The 20,813-nt window shown below is 34.9% G+C and overlaps 2 protein-coding genes across 3 annotated transcripts; both read left to right on the plus strand.

Moving 5' to 3' along the window:
- The first annotated feature begins 802 nt into the window (after positions 1-802).
- Positions 803-10,511, plus strand: LOC147403462 (light-inducible protein CPRF2-like). 2 transcript variants are annotated; one of them, XM_086439051.1, is made up of 6 exons: positions 803-1,258; positions 3,163-3,259; positions 5,077-5,287; positions 6,686-6,761; positions 6,862-6,987; positions 10,026-10,511. In XM_086439051.1, exons 1-6 carry the CDS (start codon positions 896-898, stop codon positions 10,359-10,361), a joined length of 1,209 nt encoding a protein of 402 aa, XP_086295177.1. In that variant the 5' UTR covers positions 803-895; the 3' UTR covers positions 10,362-10,511. The 2 variants fall into 2 exon arrangements, with proteins under 2 accessions (XP_086295177.1, XP_086295178.1); XM_086439052.1 differs by having other exon boundaries at positions 3,163-3,223.
- Positions 10,512-16,927: 6,416 nt separating this feature from the next.
- On the plus strand, positions 16,928-20,690 carry LOC147403463 (GDP-mannose 3,5-epimerase 1). Its single transcript, XM_086439055.1, has 7 exons — positions 16,928-17,086; positions 18,353-18,763; positions 18,951-19,044; positions 19,163-19,292; positions 19,396-19,528; positions 19,960-20,167; positions 20,278-20,690. The coding sequence occupies exons 2-7, from the start codon at positions 18,354-18,356 to the stop codon at positions 20,431-20,433; spliced, it is 1,131 nt and encodes a 376-aa protein (XP_086295181.1). The 5' UTR covers positions 16,928-17,086; position 18,353; the 3' UTR covers positions 20,434-20,690.
- The last annotated feature ends 123 nt before the right edge of the window (positions 20,691-20,813 follow it).

Consider the following 20,813-nt stretch of genomic DNA (forward strand, 5'->3'; position numbering starts at 1 on the left):
TCAAAACTAAAAATACAACAGTGAAAATTAATTATTTTTAAAGCTCTTAAAAATTTGTCCTTTATAATCCTCACATCAGACAATATTTTTAAATGCCAAAAATTGATGTGCTCAGATGCACTCTGAGGTATGTTAAGTAACAAATTAACTACATAAACCAGAAATTCATAACGTGGATTCCCACTCCAGGCTTTGCTCGGTAACGAGTTTGATAAAGTGAGGTTTGGTGGGTAATAAATTTCATAAAGCAAGGTTACCTTGGAACTGTCAGAACTTCAGTTTTTTTTAATAAAAGTGTAATAATTAGGTCTGTCGGGTAAATCTATCTAGATTAGATTGCCACATCAACTGTTATTAATAGCACACCAAATTGTCAGGGTGGTCTTACAAAAATAAAAAATAAAAAATAAAAATAAAATAAGAGACGTAAGTGCTACACCAACTTATAAAAAAAAATTAATAATAATAATTGCTACACCAATTAGGAGCTGCTAAGCGCACTCCTAGATGTGATGGATTGGTGTGCTTTTTATTAACATTGATGTTGTAATATAATCTATTTAAAAAATAAAATAAAAAAGTCATTTGTACTAAATAGTCAAATCTGATGGCTAACAATTAACAAAATAAAAGAGTTGTCTGTTGTGGTGTCTTTGTGCCGAACAGTGAGAATATTGCCACGTGGTATTTTAAGAGGCAAACCTTCGGATCTTGCTGTCGATAGAGTCAGCAAAATTTAGTCAAGGATATATCCAAAAATCATGGGCCCACAACTCTTTTGATTTCAGGCTTTCAGCCACCATGAATGCTTCTCGGAGATTAGAAAATATTGACTCTACTTATCCAATCAACTCAGACGTGAGAGAGAGAGAGAGAGATAAAGAGAGACAGAGAAATGGATAGAGTGTTCTCAGTGGGTGAAATTTCGGATCCATTTTGGTCATCTTCGTCATCATCAACAACATCCGTACCACCAAATGAAGATCCCAAAATGAATAGAAGTTCTTCAGAATGGGCTTTTCAGAGATTTCTCCAAGAAGCAGAAATCTTACCATCTTCTTCGGTCTTACCTCCTTCACCATCTGTTCTTCCTTCGGATTCATCGAGAACCGAAAGCGATTCTAAAGTCGTTGAGATCAAAGATGCTTCACCTCCTCCATCCGATATCCCTCCCAACGTTCCAATCGATTCTGAGGAGTACCAAGCGTTTCTCAAGCGGCGTCTCGATATGGCTTGTGCAGCTGTAGCGTTGACTCGGGTATTTATTTATTATTATTATTATTATTATTTTTAAATTTTATTTCTTTGATTTAGGATTTTTAATGTCGTTTTTGAATTGTTTGGTTGATTTGGAGTTATGGGTTCACGTAGATGCTTCTAGGATTTGGAAAGTTTGAATCTTTTGTTTTTGATGGATGTTGTGGGAATTGGTATTGATTCATGTTTCTGGAATTTTGTTTATTATCTCTGTATTTGTTGAGATTTAGTCCCCATTGATTGTTTGAAATGTAAAGGGCTGTGTGTACTATTACAAGTAGGAAACTTTTTCGCTTGGGTTTTGTTTATTTCTTTCAATTTGTAGATTAATCGAGGAACTTCTTATACTTCAAGTATGAATTTAGGTCATTTTGTTTTTAGGATTCGATGGTGTGATATTTCGTGTTTAATCTTTGCATGGCAGTTTATGTCTCTATTTACATTTTAATTACTTCTGTTTTTCTTTTTCATTTTGTGAGTGTTTCCCTAAATTTGTTGTTCTACTTGGGATCTGAGGATGTGAAATTTATTTTGTTGGTTGTACTTGGATCATGGACATTCTTTTGGTTAGGGTTTAGTACTCACTATATAGTTTCATCAATCATTTTCTCAATACATGATAAACCGAGTAGTGAAAACCCGAGCGCACTATGAGCAATAATAAATGGTATATTGTATTTTATAAGTTAAGAGGCAGCAAGTCATGGCAACCATCAACTTAGTTATTTTGTTCTCCTTAGTAAAAAAAAAACTACTTTGTTACTATTTGTCCCCATCATGCTGAGTCCTTGACAGTGGTTATGTAGGGCATGATCAATGGACCAATAATGTATCGTGGGATGGGATTTAGAGGGTATTGGGCCTGACTGTCAACCGCAAATACCTAATATTGAGGTGCTCTGATCAATAAATCCACTGATCTGATATGAGGAAAAAAGAGCATTTTAATTGTCATGTCAAATAACTAATATGAATTTTTTCCTAACTATATTTTATAGATATAATGTATCTAATTAGTGATCCCATAACTATACATTGGATTTCGTCATTATTGGATTGAATTATAATTTGGAGAATCTAAAAGAGTGAAAGAAAGGCTCAAAAGAATGTGGATTGAGATAGTGAAAGCAGATACGAACTAACTTTGATAATAGAAGATGTAGCTTTGGACATAATTGGATGGAGTAAATACATTCATCTAGCTGATCCCAAATTTTTGGGATAAGGCCTTGATGATTATGAACATGATTCATTCAACCAGCCTCAAATTTTTGGAATAAGGCTTTGATGATGATATGAAATTTTATGGCCTCTGTGGTTTGAAATGAATTTTTATTCAAAAACTTGATGTTATATTTGCATTAAGTTCAACTGTGTTGTTTTTTGAGTGTGTTGCAAAACTGAATTTTTCTTACGGTACTAATACATCAAGGAGAAAGGAAGACCATTGGGATTTTGAAGATCTTTTTAAAGCTTAATTGAGATGATTGGATCATTTGAATGTCAACTCCACCAGGTTTCGGCTCTCAGGGTCTTAATTTTTTACACCAAAATATGACAAATAACATTTCTGTTACTTCATGCTTGATTATTGTTGTGTGATGTCTTTTGAGTATGTTTTCATGATTGTTTTGTTTATTTCTCATAGTTCAAAATGTTGGAATATATCAGTATTGGCTTTTAGGCCAATTTGAAACATTGCATGTTTTGGTCAAGGACAGTATCTATTTTTTGTTTTGATAGAAACATTGCCTCAAGACGAGATTTTAAACCTTGACATTTCTATTAATTTTACAATTTGGAAAATAGTTCCACACTGATTGAGCATTTCCATTTCTAAATTGATCTATGTATACCTCAAAATTGAAATGTAAAACATTGTCGAAAATTTCCACATGTCAACAGGCATCTGCTGTAAAACCTCCAGATTCTGCTCCATTGATTGACAATGGGCCACAGGCTTCAGGTACTGCACAATTGGAATCCCAAGCTCCTTGGAAAGGTGTGTGTTTCCATGGTTAGAGCTTTTTTGGTCCATCCCCATTTTGAAATTCTTGCATGTTTAATCTTTTATACACATGGATATCTAACATTAATGTTGTTGGTCAAAAACCATTATACATAAAAAAGTTCGAGGAATATGTTATGATAGAAATGACATTGTAGTAGTTCAATGGCTTTGCCCCTAGAACTTGTGACCAGATTTATTTTGGGACGTGGAAGGTTTGCACTTTGAGTAAGTATTTTACATGTTAAGGTAGGTGTATGATCACTTCTCATTTCTATATCTTTACTATTATAATGAGAGAAGGCGGAGTAGAAGTGGTTGGGCACCAAAATTTGATTCGAAAAATACCCCTACTTTAGCATTTAATCTTTACTATTATAATGAGAGAAGGCGGAGTAGAAGTGGTTGGGCACCAAAATTTGGATTCCAAAAATATCCCCACTTTAGCAGTTAAATTTAATATAATTATTATCATTTTGTCAAAAACCAAGAAAATTGCAATAGCATGTCTAAAATCACGTTGGTTAGTTTTCAAATTTATAAATAAAATTATAAATATATCCTTTATGTTTTGTAATCTTCAAAACCACTCTTTAATTAATATTTTAAATTACAAATAAGCCCTTCAGAATCATACACGTTTGCAAATACCACCTTCTAGTAAAATATAATTGCTTTTACTTGCCATGCTCATAGATACCTGAGCCGATGTATAACAAAACACTATAGATATTCACTTCTTCACTTCATGTGGTTGCTTATGGTAGTTTGATGTTGTATGAATGTGTTTTCATGAATGTTTTATTTATGATATTAAATGTTGACATTTCCCCAAGGATCAACGTTAACTTTTAATTGATAGTTCATTTTGTATTTATTTCAGTTGAAATCACTATTTATTTTGCAAAATGTTTTAGTAAATATTTGACCAAATAATTGAGTTTTAGGTCTCGGATGAAAATATTTCGATAAAAGAATGATACAATTTATAAAATTATAAAATTGCTTGTTGGTAGGACTTATAAATTACACGTAATATTCTTTTACTAGTATAAATGAATTATGATTGGTTAGGCATCTATATCATCTTATTTCGATGTATTCTAAGCATCTTGACTCTTAAAAGAAGCACACATTTAAAATCATCCATGTTCATATTTACTCATACATATTTAAAAGATAAAAATATGATAATCTATGAATTTATTACTTAATAGCTTGTTTATTGAAGCAAGTATCATAAACTAAAGTATATGTAGTTAACCACGCCAATGTATATCTAACGTGAATGATCTTCATTTCCACCCTCTATATGGTGAAGGTTTTGATTCGGTGTTACCATTTCCCTGAAGGGGCAAATGACTTAATGATGGTTGTATAAGCGTTTTAGTGGTACACTGGTATTAGAGCAGCTGAACTCTCATGGGTTGTGCTTGGATTATTGATGCCATAAAAGCCCTGGTGGATTGCTGTGAGTTAGAATCTTGCAGTAATGCATATGCTCTGACTGTTTTCATTGGGAAGTAGCTACTCTAGAATCCACCTCTTTTGGACAAGCATTAGTTTTGTAATTTGGGGAATTGGGTGCGGCGAAGATATTGATGGAAGGAGTTCTTTGTAACTGCCTTAGTGGCTGAAATAGTTTTCATCAGTCTCATTAATATCAAGACAATATCAATTACCCTTCTTTCTTAATGCAATAATTTGCCATTTTCATTCCTCTTTTGCACATCAATCTGGTTTTGTTGTTTAACATAGCATGTAGAGTAATAGCTACCGAATACTACCTTTTTCATTTTTTACGCGTGTAGGATCTGGATATGGTTTGCCAAGGGAGCAAGATAAGGCTGTTGCCGGACCAGTTGGCATTCCAGCCTTACCTGCTATGCCAAAAAAATCAGTGGTTCAAATTAGGCCTACAACTAGTGTATCATCAAGAGAACAATCAGATGAAGACGACTTTGATGGAGAAACAGAAGTGACTGACAACATGGATCCAGCCGATGTAAAACGCGTAAGGAGGTGACCATAGTTCTGCTGTTGTTATTGCTAGGGTTTTCTTTTCTTTTGCTTTTTTTTTTTAATGGGTGAGCTGGACTTGAACCCACAACCTCAAAGTTGCTTTGCAATGTGTCAAACCAACTGAGCTATGGGTTTTAGCCCATTGCTAGCTTTTCTTATAACTCGGAGGTTGGTGCATGGAGCTGGGGGAGGATAAGTGTTTTGAGTGCTTGAGATGAAGTATCCATTATCTAAAGAAACACTTTGGTCTGGATGAAGTTGATAGTGTCCCTTTTTTATGTGTATCATATAGCAAATCATTTATTTATCAAATCTCCTTAAAAATCATAGAAGAAATAGATTTTTCATTAGCATTTCTAACATGGAAAATTAAAAGCAGAAGGTGTTTTGTTTGCGATACTCATGGTTTCAACTTATTTGTACCGCTGTGCTTCTGACAAAAAGAAAAACAAAAGAATCCCGCCTATGCTTATATAATCCAGAGTCTTGCAAATCTGCTCTTGAACCAATTGAAAAAGACACTTTCAATCTTCTATCTGCACCTATTTTATATTGCTGCATGCCTGCACCATATCTATCATAGACCTGCTTCCAGAACATTGAAGCCTTTTCCACTAATAAAGATAGACCCAAAAATTAAATTAATCATAATTGAAGAAATAAATAGAATCGATAGAGAGATTGTGAGCGACAAAACCTGGTCAAATCGGCATATCTTTCCGCTTGAAATCCTTAATTTATCAAAAAAACTTCAAGGGAATTGGAGATAGAAATTTTCTGGTATCTAGAACCCAAGGAAGACCATATGAGAGGTAAATGGGAATTTACCTTAATCACAATTGGTGGGATTGAGCTCCATATGATATTTTGACTTCTGGTTTCAATAAATTTGAGGCATTGAGCTTTGCTTTCTTAAGATCTCGTTCTTCTACTTTGGGAAGTTCGTGCTTCATTGAAGTCATGAAAGATGAATTCAAAAATGTCTCAGAAGTAAGTTTGAAGTTTCAGTTTAGTGCTTAGGCAAACTTGAGCAAGAGGGGGAGGGAGGGACAGATTTACATAGAATGATGCATGAAGATAATATATTCAACATATGAAAGTATGGGCGAAATTTACATACAGAAGCTCTTAAAAGGAAAAAATGTAACCTTTTTTCTTTTTTTTTTTCCTGATTATATGTAGATAGATATATGAATATAATTTTTGTTAGTTGTTATGTATTAGGTACTCTACACAAGTAGATGTGCATGTCTATATGTGTGAACTTGCAGATTGGATTGTGTTAAGTATGAGTCTGTGCTCATAGTTTAGATGTTCTTTTTTTTTTTTGATAACCTAGTTTAGATGTTCTTGTTGGAACTTCTTTATCATAAAATTAATCCCTTTACCGTTACTCAGAATGCTATCAAATAGAGAGTCGGCCAGACGCTCTAGAAGAAGAAAACAAGCACATTTGAGTGAACTCGAGACACAGGTTTGGTCTTATCTATATCTTACCTAGTTTTAGTTTTGCCTTCATTGAGTTCATCTTTTGGTAAATGTTTCTGAAAATTTCCTCCAAATGCTGTTCTTAGGTTTCACAATTAAAAGTTGAGAATTCTTCATTATTGAAGCGTTTAACCGACATAAGTCAAAAGTACAATGCAGCTGCTGTTGACAATAGAGTTTTGAAAGCAGATGCGGAAACATTGAGAGCAAAGGTATGCCATCATGATTTTCTCACCACGTATGTCTAATTCGTAACTATTTATTCATACTCCCCATTCATGGCCGATGAAATTGTTGGCAACTTCTAAGATTTTGGTTGTAGTAAAGGAAAACTTTATTATGCATTACCTTATCGAGTCTTGGAGACCGATGTAGTCAAAGTTTTGCCTAGAGGAGCACTTCACCTAGACAGGAAGCCTTGCACCTAGCAGGTTATAGGCTGACACTTGTAACAAAAGTGTTTACATAAGTGTGCATAGGTGCTAAGGCACTAGGCAAGCATCCGCCTAGGAACCATGTATAAAATTAATGTTACATTTGCTTTACAAATCTATGTATGTATATACAAGTCTCAATACTTCATCAACATCATCTTCTTGTTTTTATTTATTTATTTATTTTTGTGTCGGTAATCCTGTTTTTAATGATTACTCAGTAACTTGGTCATGGAGGGATAAACCCGGGTCTATGGTATCATCACCCCATAGAGTTTACCCAGTAAGCTAGTAAGGTCACTCCTAGGTATGTACAAAAATTACCTTCAAGCAGACCACTTCCCTTGTTTGAGTTCAATTATCTATAAATATGGAGAGATCGTGGGAATTTGATGACCCATATAATTAATGTTGGGTGTGTAAGTGGAGGGGCTTAGGGAGTTTTATGTGATCAACGTGCGACAATCGTATTGAAGGGAAATTTTACAAGACATCAATTAGGGCATGCATACTTTATGGAGGTAAACATTGCACTATCAAAAATCATGTCCATAGAATAAACGTAGTAAAGATGGATGAGTGGCAAGACTAAGAAATATCGGATAGAAATAAGTATCTTAGAGGAATTTAGGAATAGTTCCAAGAGGAAATTAAATAAAAGAAAGACGTTTGAGATGATTTGGGAAAGTACATAGAAGACCACTAAAAAACCAGTGAAGAGTGCTTTGATGCTAGTCGAGACTCTGAAATGGCAAGAGGAAGACTGAAAATGATGCGAAAGGGTTTTTTTTAATGTGTGGGATGGACTTGAACCCATGGCCTCAAAGTTGCATTGCAATATGTGAACCAACTGAGCTATGGTTCCAAGCACACACACACACACACCCCCACCCACACCCACACCCACACAAAAAAAATGATGTGCATGCAGATGGTAAGAAAAGCTATGAAGTTATAATTTGTCTGATAAAGCTCAACATGGTGTCAATGGAAAAAATACGATTCATGTCATCTCCAGTATTTGGTATACAATTCATGATGATTTGATTGTTAAAATTCATAATTTTAATAAGAACGGGTTGAGGAAAACGACATGCAAAATACAAGAGGAGAGAGCCTAGTGAGAGGATTTCCCAAAAGCTCAAAAGAAAGGGCCAGTGAAACGAAGAAAAAAAATAATACAATGAAAAAACAGCCCTCTAAATGGGTGAGACTTGAGAGTTCATATTGACAATCAATGGTTGATTCCACTAAATAGTTGAATGATAACATCATAGATGTGTTGGCATTGTCTTATTCTAGGAAAGAGGAGGGCCTGTAGACTTTTCTTCAATCTATTATTTTTAAAGAAAAGGAGAATTTGGAATTGTTGGAATTTCAAGGGTTGAAGGGACTAATGCTAAATTGGTTCCTCATACATCTCAATTTGATGAGATGCATTTTTGGTGGCTATCAGGGAGTGAGTAATGGTGAAGTGGAGACCCAAATGGTGGAAATCACCAATGAAATCCCAATGCTGGTGAAGGGCACTACGTAGGGTCGCATAAAGGGAGAAAAAGAATTAAACTATCGAGAGAAGCTCAAGGCCTTGCATTTCAGTTGAATTTTTTCAAAGATTCTATTGAAGAAAATCCTGGGAAAGGGAGGAAAATTTGAAGTGATCTATGTTGTTGGGGGTATTTTATTGGAATGTGAGGCATTGGGGATTATCAACAAGAGATTGGTCTTCAAATCCATGATTATGAAATGCCATGTTAACCTGGTGAGAACCACATTATCAGAGATTTTTGGGGAAGTAGAGATGTCAGTTGGTTTGACTGTCCTATTTTATGGTCATGGGTGCTCATTCTTTGGGATGAGAAAGCTATCAAGGTAAATGATTCATTAGGTGTATTTTTGTTTTCAACTTTGTGGCAAATGAGTTATTGTGGATATTTGTAGGAGTTTATGATCCTGATATTACAGGTTAAAGGTATTAGTTTTGGGAAGAATTAGATAATGTGTTACCGGTTATTGGACCATGCACCATCTTAATATATTGAGCATTGCGAAGTTAAGGATGTTTAAAGGGATGAGTGGAATGATTAGGAAAGATAAAATGTAGTAGTAATTCCAATAGGCGATAAACCAAGAGAAAGCCCAAGAAATGGTGTGCGTTCAATAACAGGGATGATTACAGCCCCAGTAGTGAGAAGAAGCCTAAAAGAACATGGATTTAGATAGTGAAAGCAGATATGATCGCACTTCTAATAACAAAATATGTAGTTGGACCAAATTGGATTGTAAATAGACTTTTTGTTATAGGCTCCCCTTAAGAGGTAGATCCATAGTTGGGACTACTTTGTGAATAAAATGGTGGGTATTTTAGAAATACCCCATTGGTGATATTAGGTTTACCCTCCTTGACCCTAAGACAACATTGCATATTCTTGATAATTTAAATGGTGAAATTTTGATTCTGTTCAAAATGCTCTTCAAATAATTAAATTACTACATCAAAATTTGGAAGACAAAAAAAAAAAAAAAAAAAAAAAAAATCAAATTTTACAGTTAAATTATTAAGAAAAGGCAATGTTGACTTGTGGTCAAGGGGGGTAAACCTAATATCACCAATTTAACAGGAGGGTATTTCTAAGAAACCCTAAAATGTTTCTTATAGAAGTGCTAAGTGGGGCGACTTGAGAGAGTATAGGCCAATTTGGGGTTGCATTCAACCAACTAAGAAGTGTAAGGAGTGGATTAGCACTCGAAAACTGTTAAAATTGTGACTGTCATGTTTCTTGGTTTATTCACTCTAGTGGTAATTTTATTTACAGGTGAAGATGGCCGAAGACGCAGTGAAACGATCAACAGGTTTGAACCCATTGTTCCAAGTGATATCCACCATGGGTATGCCGTTTGATGGAAGCAGCCCATCTGCCGATGCTGCTGTACCCGTGCAAGACAACCCCGGTCAGCACTTCTATCATCAAACTCCTACTAATACTCTACCTGACCAAAGAGTGAACAATGGGTTGCCTGACATGCCTCCAGTTCCACCAATCGAAGATGTTCAAAATGCTACGGTGAGCAACAAAATGGGACGAACACCATCCATGCATCGAGTGGCCAGTTTGGAACATCTGCAAAAGCGGATTCGCCCCACCCAGTGAAATCAGAAGGTTGTAACAAACAGAACCTACGATGATGATTCATGTGTTGTTGAACTATTATTATTTGAATTGACATTGTGATGCTGCATTCGGAATATTTGGTGCATACATGTTATCTGTTGTTAATCCGGAACAAGTTTTTTTTGTTCAGTTTGATCAATAATTCCCCTTAATTGTGTACCAAAAAAGAGAGAACAGGTGAAATTGACGCATGTAGTGGTTGTCGATCTGCAAAGGGTCCAATATCTTTCTTTTATAGGTAAAACTACTGGCTATATAATTCCATTCACTCTCGTAGCTTTCAACTATCAGTGTTAATGTTGATCCACTACACTAATGCCACACCAAACATTTTTTATGCCACACCAATTGAAGAAATTATATACAATGTTCCTGATAAAGGTATTTACCACACTTATAATAGACGACCTTTCGTTTCTGAGTCATTCTCATAATCACACTTTGGAGCTCTTATTAATGAACTTCAAGAAGTGGAAATGGGGTGCAATCATTAAGAAGATATAATGGTTATCTGCACATAAGACCCATTAAAAATACTGATGTGAAATCTAGCTCTCCAAAAAAAAAAAAAAGAAATATATATATATATAGGGTAAACATTTTTCAAAACATGAGTTAGAAGGTTTGGAATGGGCTGATTTTTGGTGAGGATGATCACTCCGGTGAGGAGATCATCATCATCAAAAATCAGCCCATTCCAAAACTTCTAACCCCATCAAAATCGTGGACCGTCCATTTTTCTAGAGTGATTTCTAACAGCCTTGATTAGATCATTTTTTTTTTCCTTTTTGTACTTAACCGATATGAAGTCACAATGATGTTGAATTTTCTTGTTTGGTACTTTGGTCCACAAAGAGGTGGGTCAAACATTCATGGATCAGTGGGCCTCAGATTGTGGCATTTTATTGATGGGCTCACAGCCCCACATGGGAACAAGATCCACAAAACAATTCAATCATTAATCAATGTAGACCATCACAATTGGGATTGTCAACCCAATTAGACAGAAGTGATAGTAGGCCCATTTCTTACTCAAAAGTTCTCAATGATGCATTCAAACAGCAAAATTTTTGTTTTTTTTTTTTTAAATTATCCAAAAGCCTGTCTGTTGAACTCTTTCACCTCGTTACATGCTAAAATTGCCCATTTAATAGAAGACTTGGTTTTGGACATAGTGGAATGGTGGAGCGAGATATGCTGGCCCATCCCAAATTTTTGCGATAAAAAAAATCAGATCAAAACCAACCTTGATCAGCCCAGATTTTTTGGATTTCCAATCAATTTAGATTCTAATTTAGATTATAAGGGTCATATTGTAGAAACTGATTTCCAGATTCCAAATCTCATTTGGTTATACTCACCAAGTCATCAAAGTCTCAAATGACCTCATAAACTATGATTCCAAATCCGATGGTCATCTTGTTTCTCATTATGAGAGGATCACTACTATATTCCAAGGTGACATAATATCAGAATTTGAATATCAAATTATGGGCAAGAATGAATTTTTAGAATACGAAATGTAGATGCACGAAATAGCTCTACACTTTCCTTCTCTTTAAGCTCGGGAGGACCTGCCAATCAGCCCACTCCGACGATCAAGTCAGTAAAATTGATCAGTGTAATGTTTAAGAGAAGAAGAATTCGAACCTCTTTTACTCGTAGTTTTCTTCCTTATATAGGCGTTTAACTTGATCGTTTTCTGTGCCACCCCTTGAGGTGACTTGGGGTAGTTAGCTTACTCCCTGACATGTCAGCTGCAAGAGTTGTTGCAACTGCCCTATCACTTCTGAGAAAGTCAGAGTTGGCCTGACATGACGTGGGTTGTTAGAGCTGGCTGTCTATTGCTGGCACGTCTGTCAGGCCTGTCATACCGACCTAAGAGGCAGTTACCCGGACCACTTCACTGGCTGATGGTCTAGCTCCGAGCTTGGAATTCATGCATTCGTCGGGGTTAATAAACCGAGCCACGACCTCAAAATCATTAATCTTGGCCCCTGATCGAGCCACGTGTCTGTGCTCAAGAATTTTCCCCCACACAAAACAACCGCCCCTTCAATGTAATTATCAAGATGAATAGTTTTTTTGTGGGTCACAGAACACATCACATGACACCCTTTTGGTCTGTCTTACTCATGAGTACCTGACCAATTGCTTGACGGACCTACTAACAAAAAAAATACTTGATTGGTAATTTGTTTCGTGATCACTGGAAGAGAGAACGCTCGAAATCTAGAGTTAGAAATCACCAATCATACATATTTTTGGTGTGGGCCATGGTGTTTGGTTTGTTTTAGCATAACTCATAGACGAAATCTAACCCAAATAAATTTTATATTCCAAACATGGTTTTAGAACCGTGTCTCACCACCCACAGACAACGAGTTAACTCATCCAAGTCATGTAGTCTAGGACGAGACAAACTGTTTAATTTAATTTAAAAAATTACTTATTAACTAATAGGTGGGAGTGCAAAAGTACATTATTTAGAAAATCTAATATTCATATAATTATTATTAACTTTTTTAATTAAAAAAAAAAATCCTAAAATAAACCCCAAATCCAATCCAAAACATGTGAAATTGGGCTTGGGCTTGTTCTTGTCCAACTTAAGCCCAATAAAAGTAACGGAATGGTCTTGTTCGGTTCCACCTTTTAAGGGTCCAATTAAGCCTTAATTGACATCCTAAACCAACAGCGGAAAATTAGAAAATCCTCTTTGCACTCACTCATCAAATCTAACTGACAATCATCATAGAATGTGGGCCCAAAACGAAACTTCGGCCTCCCTTACCAATTACCCATCTCAATCTTGTCTTCTAGTTTTACAATGACTAAGATAAAAGCTCTACGACGTGCTCTACCTTGACTTTTTCATCCTTAATCTTTCGTTCAGTCTCACGAGATGCGACCCACACGTGACTCAATGGAATAACGGGTATTTTACATCATGCCACGTGTCTGACAAATACACTGTCACACATGTGATCTTTGTTTCAATTATTATCTTTCAAATCGTACAGATTTAGCAGGTAGACCAAACTGTTGTATTTTTATTACAAATCTCCCCTAAACCTCTGACAACTATAATGAAATCTTACCTTATGAAATTGCTTACCAACCAAACTTTATTTTATCAAGTTTGTTATCCAACAAATTTTAGAGTTGGAATTGATCTCATATAATTTAAATTAATAGGGTTACTTTATTACTTAACATATATTGAAGTAAGATCGTAACACATCAATTTTAAGCATTCAAAAATATGATATGATACTATAGTATTGTAAAAGACAAAATTTTATAAATTTTGAATTTTTTTTTTAAATTGTTGAATTTTGATTTAAAATTTGGGAGTTTGGTTGCTATCCATTTTTAAGACCTTCAATCAAGTTCAAAAAGAATTTCTTTTCTTTAAATCCGAGTATTTTCATGAAATCTAAAAGATTGTAGGGTTCAATTTCCAATTTGATAGTCTATGTAACTCCAAAATCTTATAAGTTAGTTATGACAGCCTGATTTATAAAGTAAGGTATAGTTAGTAACAAACTTGATAAAGTAAGGAAGTTTTTATAATAAAATTGCAACAGATAGGTCTGTCCGGTAAATCTCTCAATAATTAAAAAGGTGATTTGGACATATCCTCCATGTTATTTTGAATGTTTGAGATACCTCTTACATTTTCAAATTGGGGACATGCCCCCTCAACTTTGGTTTTTTCTAAAAAGATCAATGGAAATAATTTAAATATCCTCATGTGCAACTTTAATTAATAACCTTGATTTCTTTCTTTTCAAGACCAAAGATCTTCGACCTCAATAATATTACTACTTTAACCATTAAAAATGATTTTACCAACCTCTTCAACCTTAGGACGCTATCTACTTCAACCTTTCAATCTTAGACAATATAGGATATTTCAAGTAGAAGATGATGAAATATGGATATAAAAAAAAGAAAAATCAAATACTTTTCGTAAGGGATTACAATGAGAATAAGAATAATGTATTAAAAATGAGCTTCAATCTATTGAAATTAATGCCAACCAACTTTACGATGATGGTTTTAGGAAGAAAAAACAAGTGCTTTTTGGTTATAGGTTGGAGGAAAACGTATTTAGAACATTTTCCTAAAGTCTATATAGAGAGGATAGGTGTCTAACGGGACAAGTCATCAATTGGGTAGAAAACAAGGGTTATGTCAAATGTTTACCAGAAGGTGGGTGGTGTGTCTAAATCAACTATATTATATTTAATATAACTAATAATTTGATAACAAAAATAATTAAGAAAAATTAAATAATTATGATTCCCTATTATATAAATTTGTTGATTGAAATAACTAAATAAAAATAACTCTTATCAAAGATCTTCTAAGTTATGAAAGATCTTAAAAGCTTATGATCTTAAAAGATCCAAGTTACTTAGATTTTAATCCACGCAATTTCTTTTTTTTTTGATAGGTAAGCTCAAACCCACGAGTCTATGATCTCAAAATTGCTTTGCAATATATCAAATCAGTTGAGCTATGGGTCTAAGACTAACCACTCATATTTTTTTTGGACCATTGTAAGGTCCACTTGAACATGGAGGTCGTGTTCAACTATTCCCTAAAATTTTCAAATTTTAGCAATCTTTTGATGAGGTTAAAAACTGCAAGAATTGTGTGATTTTAGTGATGTCGGACTCCATAACATGGAAAATTCATTTTGCATTTAAAGCACACGACATGTTTTTGATAATGGGTTCCAATACCATAACTAAAATAAAATGTGGACTCTCCGGTAAAATAAAATAAAAATCTATATAGATATTAGAATTCTGGAACAAAAAATGATAATCAAATTAGAAATCAAAACTTAAACTTATTCAAATCTAATGACTACAATCTCTTGAGAAATGTGGGCTCTTCTATTGCTCATAGGATCAATCCTTCTTGTTCTCCTGCAATGCACGTGCACGTCTTAGTGCTAAGTGACATGCTTAGTAGGTTATGCATGCCACTACCATTATTATTACGTTTTTTCATGCCCATGTGGCATCACATGCTATTACCATTTCGTATGCAAATAGTGGGCATTATTTGCTCTAAAATGATTCTTTGCGCTTGGTTCGAGCCAATCATGATGTTATCCTTCCCAAGTATCCAAGGTTTTATTGGGTACCTTCAACTAATGTCGACATCTGATTCCTAAATTTCAAGGCTCCGAGTCATCGTTACGACTTGTAACCTCAAATTGCCTTCACAGAAATTGACTCACAAGAAAGTACTTCAAAGTCACTAGACATCAAACATTTTGGAGAGCTTCCATTGCCGCACCAACCTTTGCTAACGCAATCTCTAGACGTGTGTTAATTCTTCAGTAATTTACATATGAATTGTAGTGGTGTGTCAGCAAAAGTTGGTATGACAATAAAATCTCTCAACATTTTGTATCCTACAAGATAGCAAATTCATGTCTCAGCATCTGATTCATAATTTGACTGGGCACAATTTATTATTATTTTTTTTTTTGTGAAAAAATTTAATAGAACAAAAAAGGGTAAGGTGAATTACCATTCCATGAGTTGAATATGATGTAATTCTCATTCCAACTAACTGCTCATTTTAATTATTAAAATGTTAATGTGTGTGAGATTGCATATTTAAAATGACAATCTCACTTATTTATCTAGTGACAATCTCGTTAAAATTAATGAACCTGCTAGATAGTCATTTAATACCTGCAAGATTGTCACTTTGAACTTGCAAAATTGTCACTCTTAACGTTTGGTAATTAAAATGAGAGTCGCGATTTTCATACACTCAATAATGTTGCATGGGTTAGAATCATAGGTTTCCACCCCCCTCCTCGAGATACACAACTGCACATCCTTATAAATATGTGGAATTATATATCCCGAGAAAAATCTAGGATTATAGAATATGCCACGTCAGATTGTGTATATCAGAGGGGGCGAAAATCATTATTCAAGAGTGAACGGGAATCTGAATTTCGACAAAAATTAATAACGTTTTTGGTAAATTTCTTAAAAAGTTTCTTTCCATGCTCGGGCTTTAGTACACATTTCTTTTGGTGGACCCTCCCTTCAGTTTCTTTCCCAATCAGTTTTTCCTTTTTCGTATTTGGGCCCACTGATTTGTGGCTTCTTTCCAGCCAATCAAATTGCCAAGTAACTCCAAGAGGGGCATAAGAATTAATAAGAAATATTGAACTAAGTAACAAAAATAAAATAAAATAAATAAATAAATAAGAAAACTATTACAGTAGATTCCAGTCCAACGTATAAATGTCTGTAACTCTGTATGTGATCCGTACATTTTCTCACTACAAGTAAATGTCGGTTCGAATTTTGTCCTACTTAAGGTGTCAATCGAGGATCTACATTCCAACGGAGTAGATCAAAGGATCACAATCTGTCCGTAGTCCTCGTCTTGTCTTTAAAACGCTTGATAAGAAAGAGAACTTCCATCGACACAAAATTTTTTACTCACAGCACACCTAAACCATATGAACAATCAATCTCGAAAAGGATTGTGTGTTATAAGTAAAAGTTGGTGTGCTAATAGAAGCTCTCTAAAACAAATTAGGGACCTATATATCAGAAAGAACATTAGAGCTGAGATTCATTCAAACTTGTTCGAGCGAAACAACTTCTGCTCTTCTTTTCTTTGATATAGTTTGAATTTGCGAGGTTCTTGAGGTAAGGAAGAAAAATGGGCTTGTGGTTTCTGTTTGTTTTTCGTTTTGTTTGAGTTTAGTGGTTGGATTTGGTTTTTTCTGTATAATTTGCTTGTTGGGATCTTGTGTTCTGTAAATGGAGTGGTTTGGGTAATGGGTTTTATTTTATTTACTTATTTGATGGATGTAGAGGTGTAACATTCGTGCATGCTCTGTATTTATTACCCAAATTTTCTCATCTTAGAGATTTCTTTGATCTGGTGGGATTATTAAATTTTCGTAACTTTTGATTTTTTTTAGGAAAAAACAAATTGATTTGGTTTATCTTTTCATTGATTTGTTGTGGGTATTTTTGTTTGTTTTTTTTATTTTTTATTTTTTTTTATATAAATTTTTTGGATTGTTGGTTTGTGCTACTATCTCTAATGAGGTCTCTCTGTCTGAGTATTTTTTGAAGATTTAGACACTTGATTTGGTTTCTAGAATGAAAACAGTTGTACATGCAGATGGATTTCTTTTAATTTTTTAAAAAGGCATGTTTTTATTTGTTTTGTTCTTTAATTTCTCATGAATCTCTGTTTTGGTAGGATTGATAGTGTGTTGGTTGGCATTTACTATTGAGATTCGGATAAGAAATGAATGGAAAGGATTGTTTTTTTGGGTTTTATTTGTTCATTAATTTGGTAAGTTGTGTTACAGATATAAATAAATAAATAAAAATTTGATGGGTTGTCTTACTTAAATTTCCATTCATATTGGTTACTTGTTCTTATAGTGTTCTTTGATTTACTTATGTAGTTATTTTTCTGATTCAATCTGGTAATTTTCCTCATTAGATGTCCTAGAATGGTAATTGCATGCACTACCACAGAATTCACAAAAAAAAAAAAAATCCAAAAATTTGGAAAACTTCTCCGAATAGGGACAAGCTGATTAAATCGTCGATTTTTTCATTTCCAAAATAAGAACGCTCATTTTTCCTAAAAACCAATCATCTTCAACCTCCAAAGTAAAAAATTTACCCTTCAACCTCAAGAATCTTATCTTCTTCAACCTTAAAATCTTGAGAACAAGATAGGGTTGTTACGGAGGTTGACGATTATGGGTTTTGGGGAAGAAACCCAAAAACATCATTTGTATAATCCCCAAAAAAAAATTTCCAAAACTTTTCCGGATTTATCTGAATTAAATCAAAGTGATCCCCCTCCGAATAATTGCCGAATCCAAACTTGGTAACTATGATGGCATGCTTGCAACACTTCATGCATTCTCCAAATTATTGACCCAGAATGGGGAGTACCGATGGGACAAACTACGGGGAGTACACTTATGCGGAACTGGAGAGGGAGCTTTACTGGCCTTCTGAGAAACTCCGAATTTCCATCACTGGGGCTGGCGGGTTCATTGCCTCCCACATTGCTCGCCGGTTGAAGAGTGAGGGGCACTACATCATTGCTTCTGACTGGAAGAAGAATGAGCACATGACGGAGGACATGTTTTGTCATGAGTTCCACCTTGTTGATCTTAGGGTTATGGATAACTGCTTGAAGGTCACCTCTGGGGTTGACCATGTTTTCAACCTTGCCGCGGATATGGGAGGGATGGGTTTCATCCAATCTAACCATTCAGTCATCATGTATAACAACACGATGATCAGTTTCAATATGCTTGAAGCGGCCAGGATCAATGGCGTGAAGAGGTTCGTTGTCTTGGTTGTATATGTGTCTTAGTTATTATAATATCAAGTTTTGTTACCCAATTGATTTGAGATTTGAAAGTTTTCTAGTATTTATTATCCTATTGCATGGCATTCAAGTACTGATCCGATCGAATTTTTAGTTTCTCTAGGTGAATCTGAACACTAACTTGATTTTCCTTGCCGGTAGGTTCTTCTATGCCTCTAGTGCATGCATCTATCCTGAATTTAAGCAATTGGAGACTAATGTAAGCTTGAAGGAGTCTGATGCTTGGCCTGCTGAGGTTTGTTACTTGAGTTATCAAGAACACTTAATTTACTTGTATTGATTTGGGTTATGTCTTAATTTACTTGTATTGATTTGGGTTATGTGCCTTAATCCATATTTTGGACATATTATAGCCTCAAGATGCTTATGGCTTGGAGAAACTTGCGACTGAGGAGTTGTGCAAGCACTACACCAAAGACTTTGGAATTGAGTGTCGTATCGGACGGTTCCATAACATTTATGGCCCCTTCGGAACATGGAAAGGTAAGCCGTTGATTATAGTAAATTATGTTCTTTTATTTCTCCGCATAAGTTTGTCATCTTGATCTTCTATTTATATATGTTGTTTCTCTTTTATTCACTACAGGTGGGAGGGAGAAGGCCCCTGCTGCTTTCTGTAGAAAGACTTTGACATCTACTGATAAGTTTGAAATGTGGGGTGATGGGCTGCAGACCCGATCCTTCACCTTCATTGATGAATGTGTAGAAGGTGTTTTAAGGTAATAATTTACCATCTTAAATGAACAATTTTCAACTGATCGTTACTTCATATCCTCTTTTAACTGTGAGGTTTGGGTGTTTGCCCTATCTCTTAACAAAATAAATAACTAAAATCATCAAAAAATTGGATTTTGAATAGAATCAGGATCCAGAGTGGTGTCCTGTTCATATAGTTGTCTACGTGACACATTTTAGTTGGAGTTTAAAACACATTGGGCTCCTAACCAAGCCATTTTCTACATTGCACGCAGCTGGATGTGTTTAATCTCCAACCAAAATGTGCCACATAGGCATCATATGTTATAGGAACATGACACCGCTCTGGATCACGACTCTTTTGAAAATGGGTCCTATGTTTATCTTCTTCATTTTGAAGATTTGCTCTGTGTCCCTATTAAATGCTTTCTTGTAATCAATTTTTTGTGTTTAGACTTACAAAGTCGGATTTCCGAGAGCCGGTGAACATTGGAAGTGATGAGATGGTTAGCATGAATGAGATGGCTGACATTGTGCTCAGCTTTGAGGACAAGAAGCTACCTATCCATCACATTCCCGGCCCAGAAGGTGTGCGCGGTCGTAATTCAGATAACACTCTTATTAAAGAGAAGCTTGGTTGGGCTCCAACTATGAGACTCAAGGTACTAGCAAGTAACTTTGGTTTTCTTCTTTAATCGTTCAACTTGCTTTTTATAGCTAAACAACTTACTCATCTTGGATGTACCTCCCTGTTTTTTTTTTTTTTTTGAAGGATGGGTTGAGGGTCACATACTTTTGGATCAAGGAACAGATTGAAAAAGAAAAATCTCAAGGAATTGATCTCTCAGTTTATGGGTCGTCCAAAGTCGTGGGTACACAAGCACCCGTTCAACTTGGCTCTCTTCGTGCTGCTGACGGCAAAGAATGAAGTGGTGAAAGCCAATCAGTACTTCTAGTTGCATTGCTAGGTCAAGTTATATGATAAGTACAACCGTATTATGTTGAAGTGGAAGATCTGGGTATGCCACAGTAACTCAGATTGTAAGCTAGTTTTACTTTAATACATAAAAGGGATGTTTTTTATTTTTATTTTTCTATGTCCTATGTTTTTTTCTCTAGCTTTTGGATTGTGTCTTTATTGTAGAATGATGTAATGGCCGCCAATGCATACCTTTTTATCCTTTATTTATGTATCAATGTATGTCTGTCTCGTACCATGTCTTTCTTTTAGTTGGATGAGATCTTTGTGTCACTGTCTACAAAGAGTGTAACTCTTGGTTTGTCAATTATAATTGTAATGGCACAAAA

The sequence above is a fragment of the Akebia trifoliata genome, chromosome 4 (assembly GCF_017979445.1).
Source record: "Akebia trifoliata isolate Shusen 1 chromosome 4, ASM1797944v1, whole genome shotgun sequence".
NCBI lineage: Eukaryota > Viridiplantae > Streptophyta > Magnoliopsida > Ranunculales > Lardizabalaceae > Akebia > Akebia trifoliata.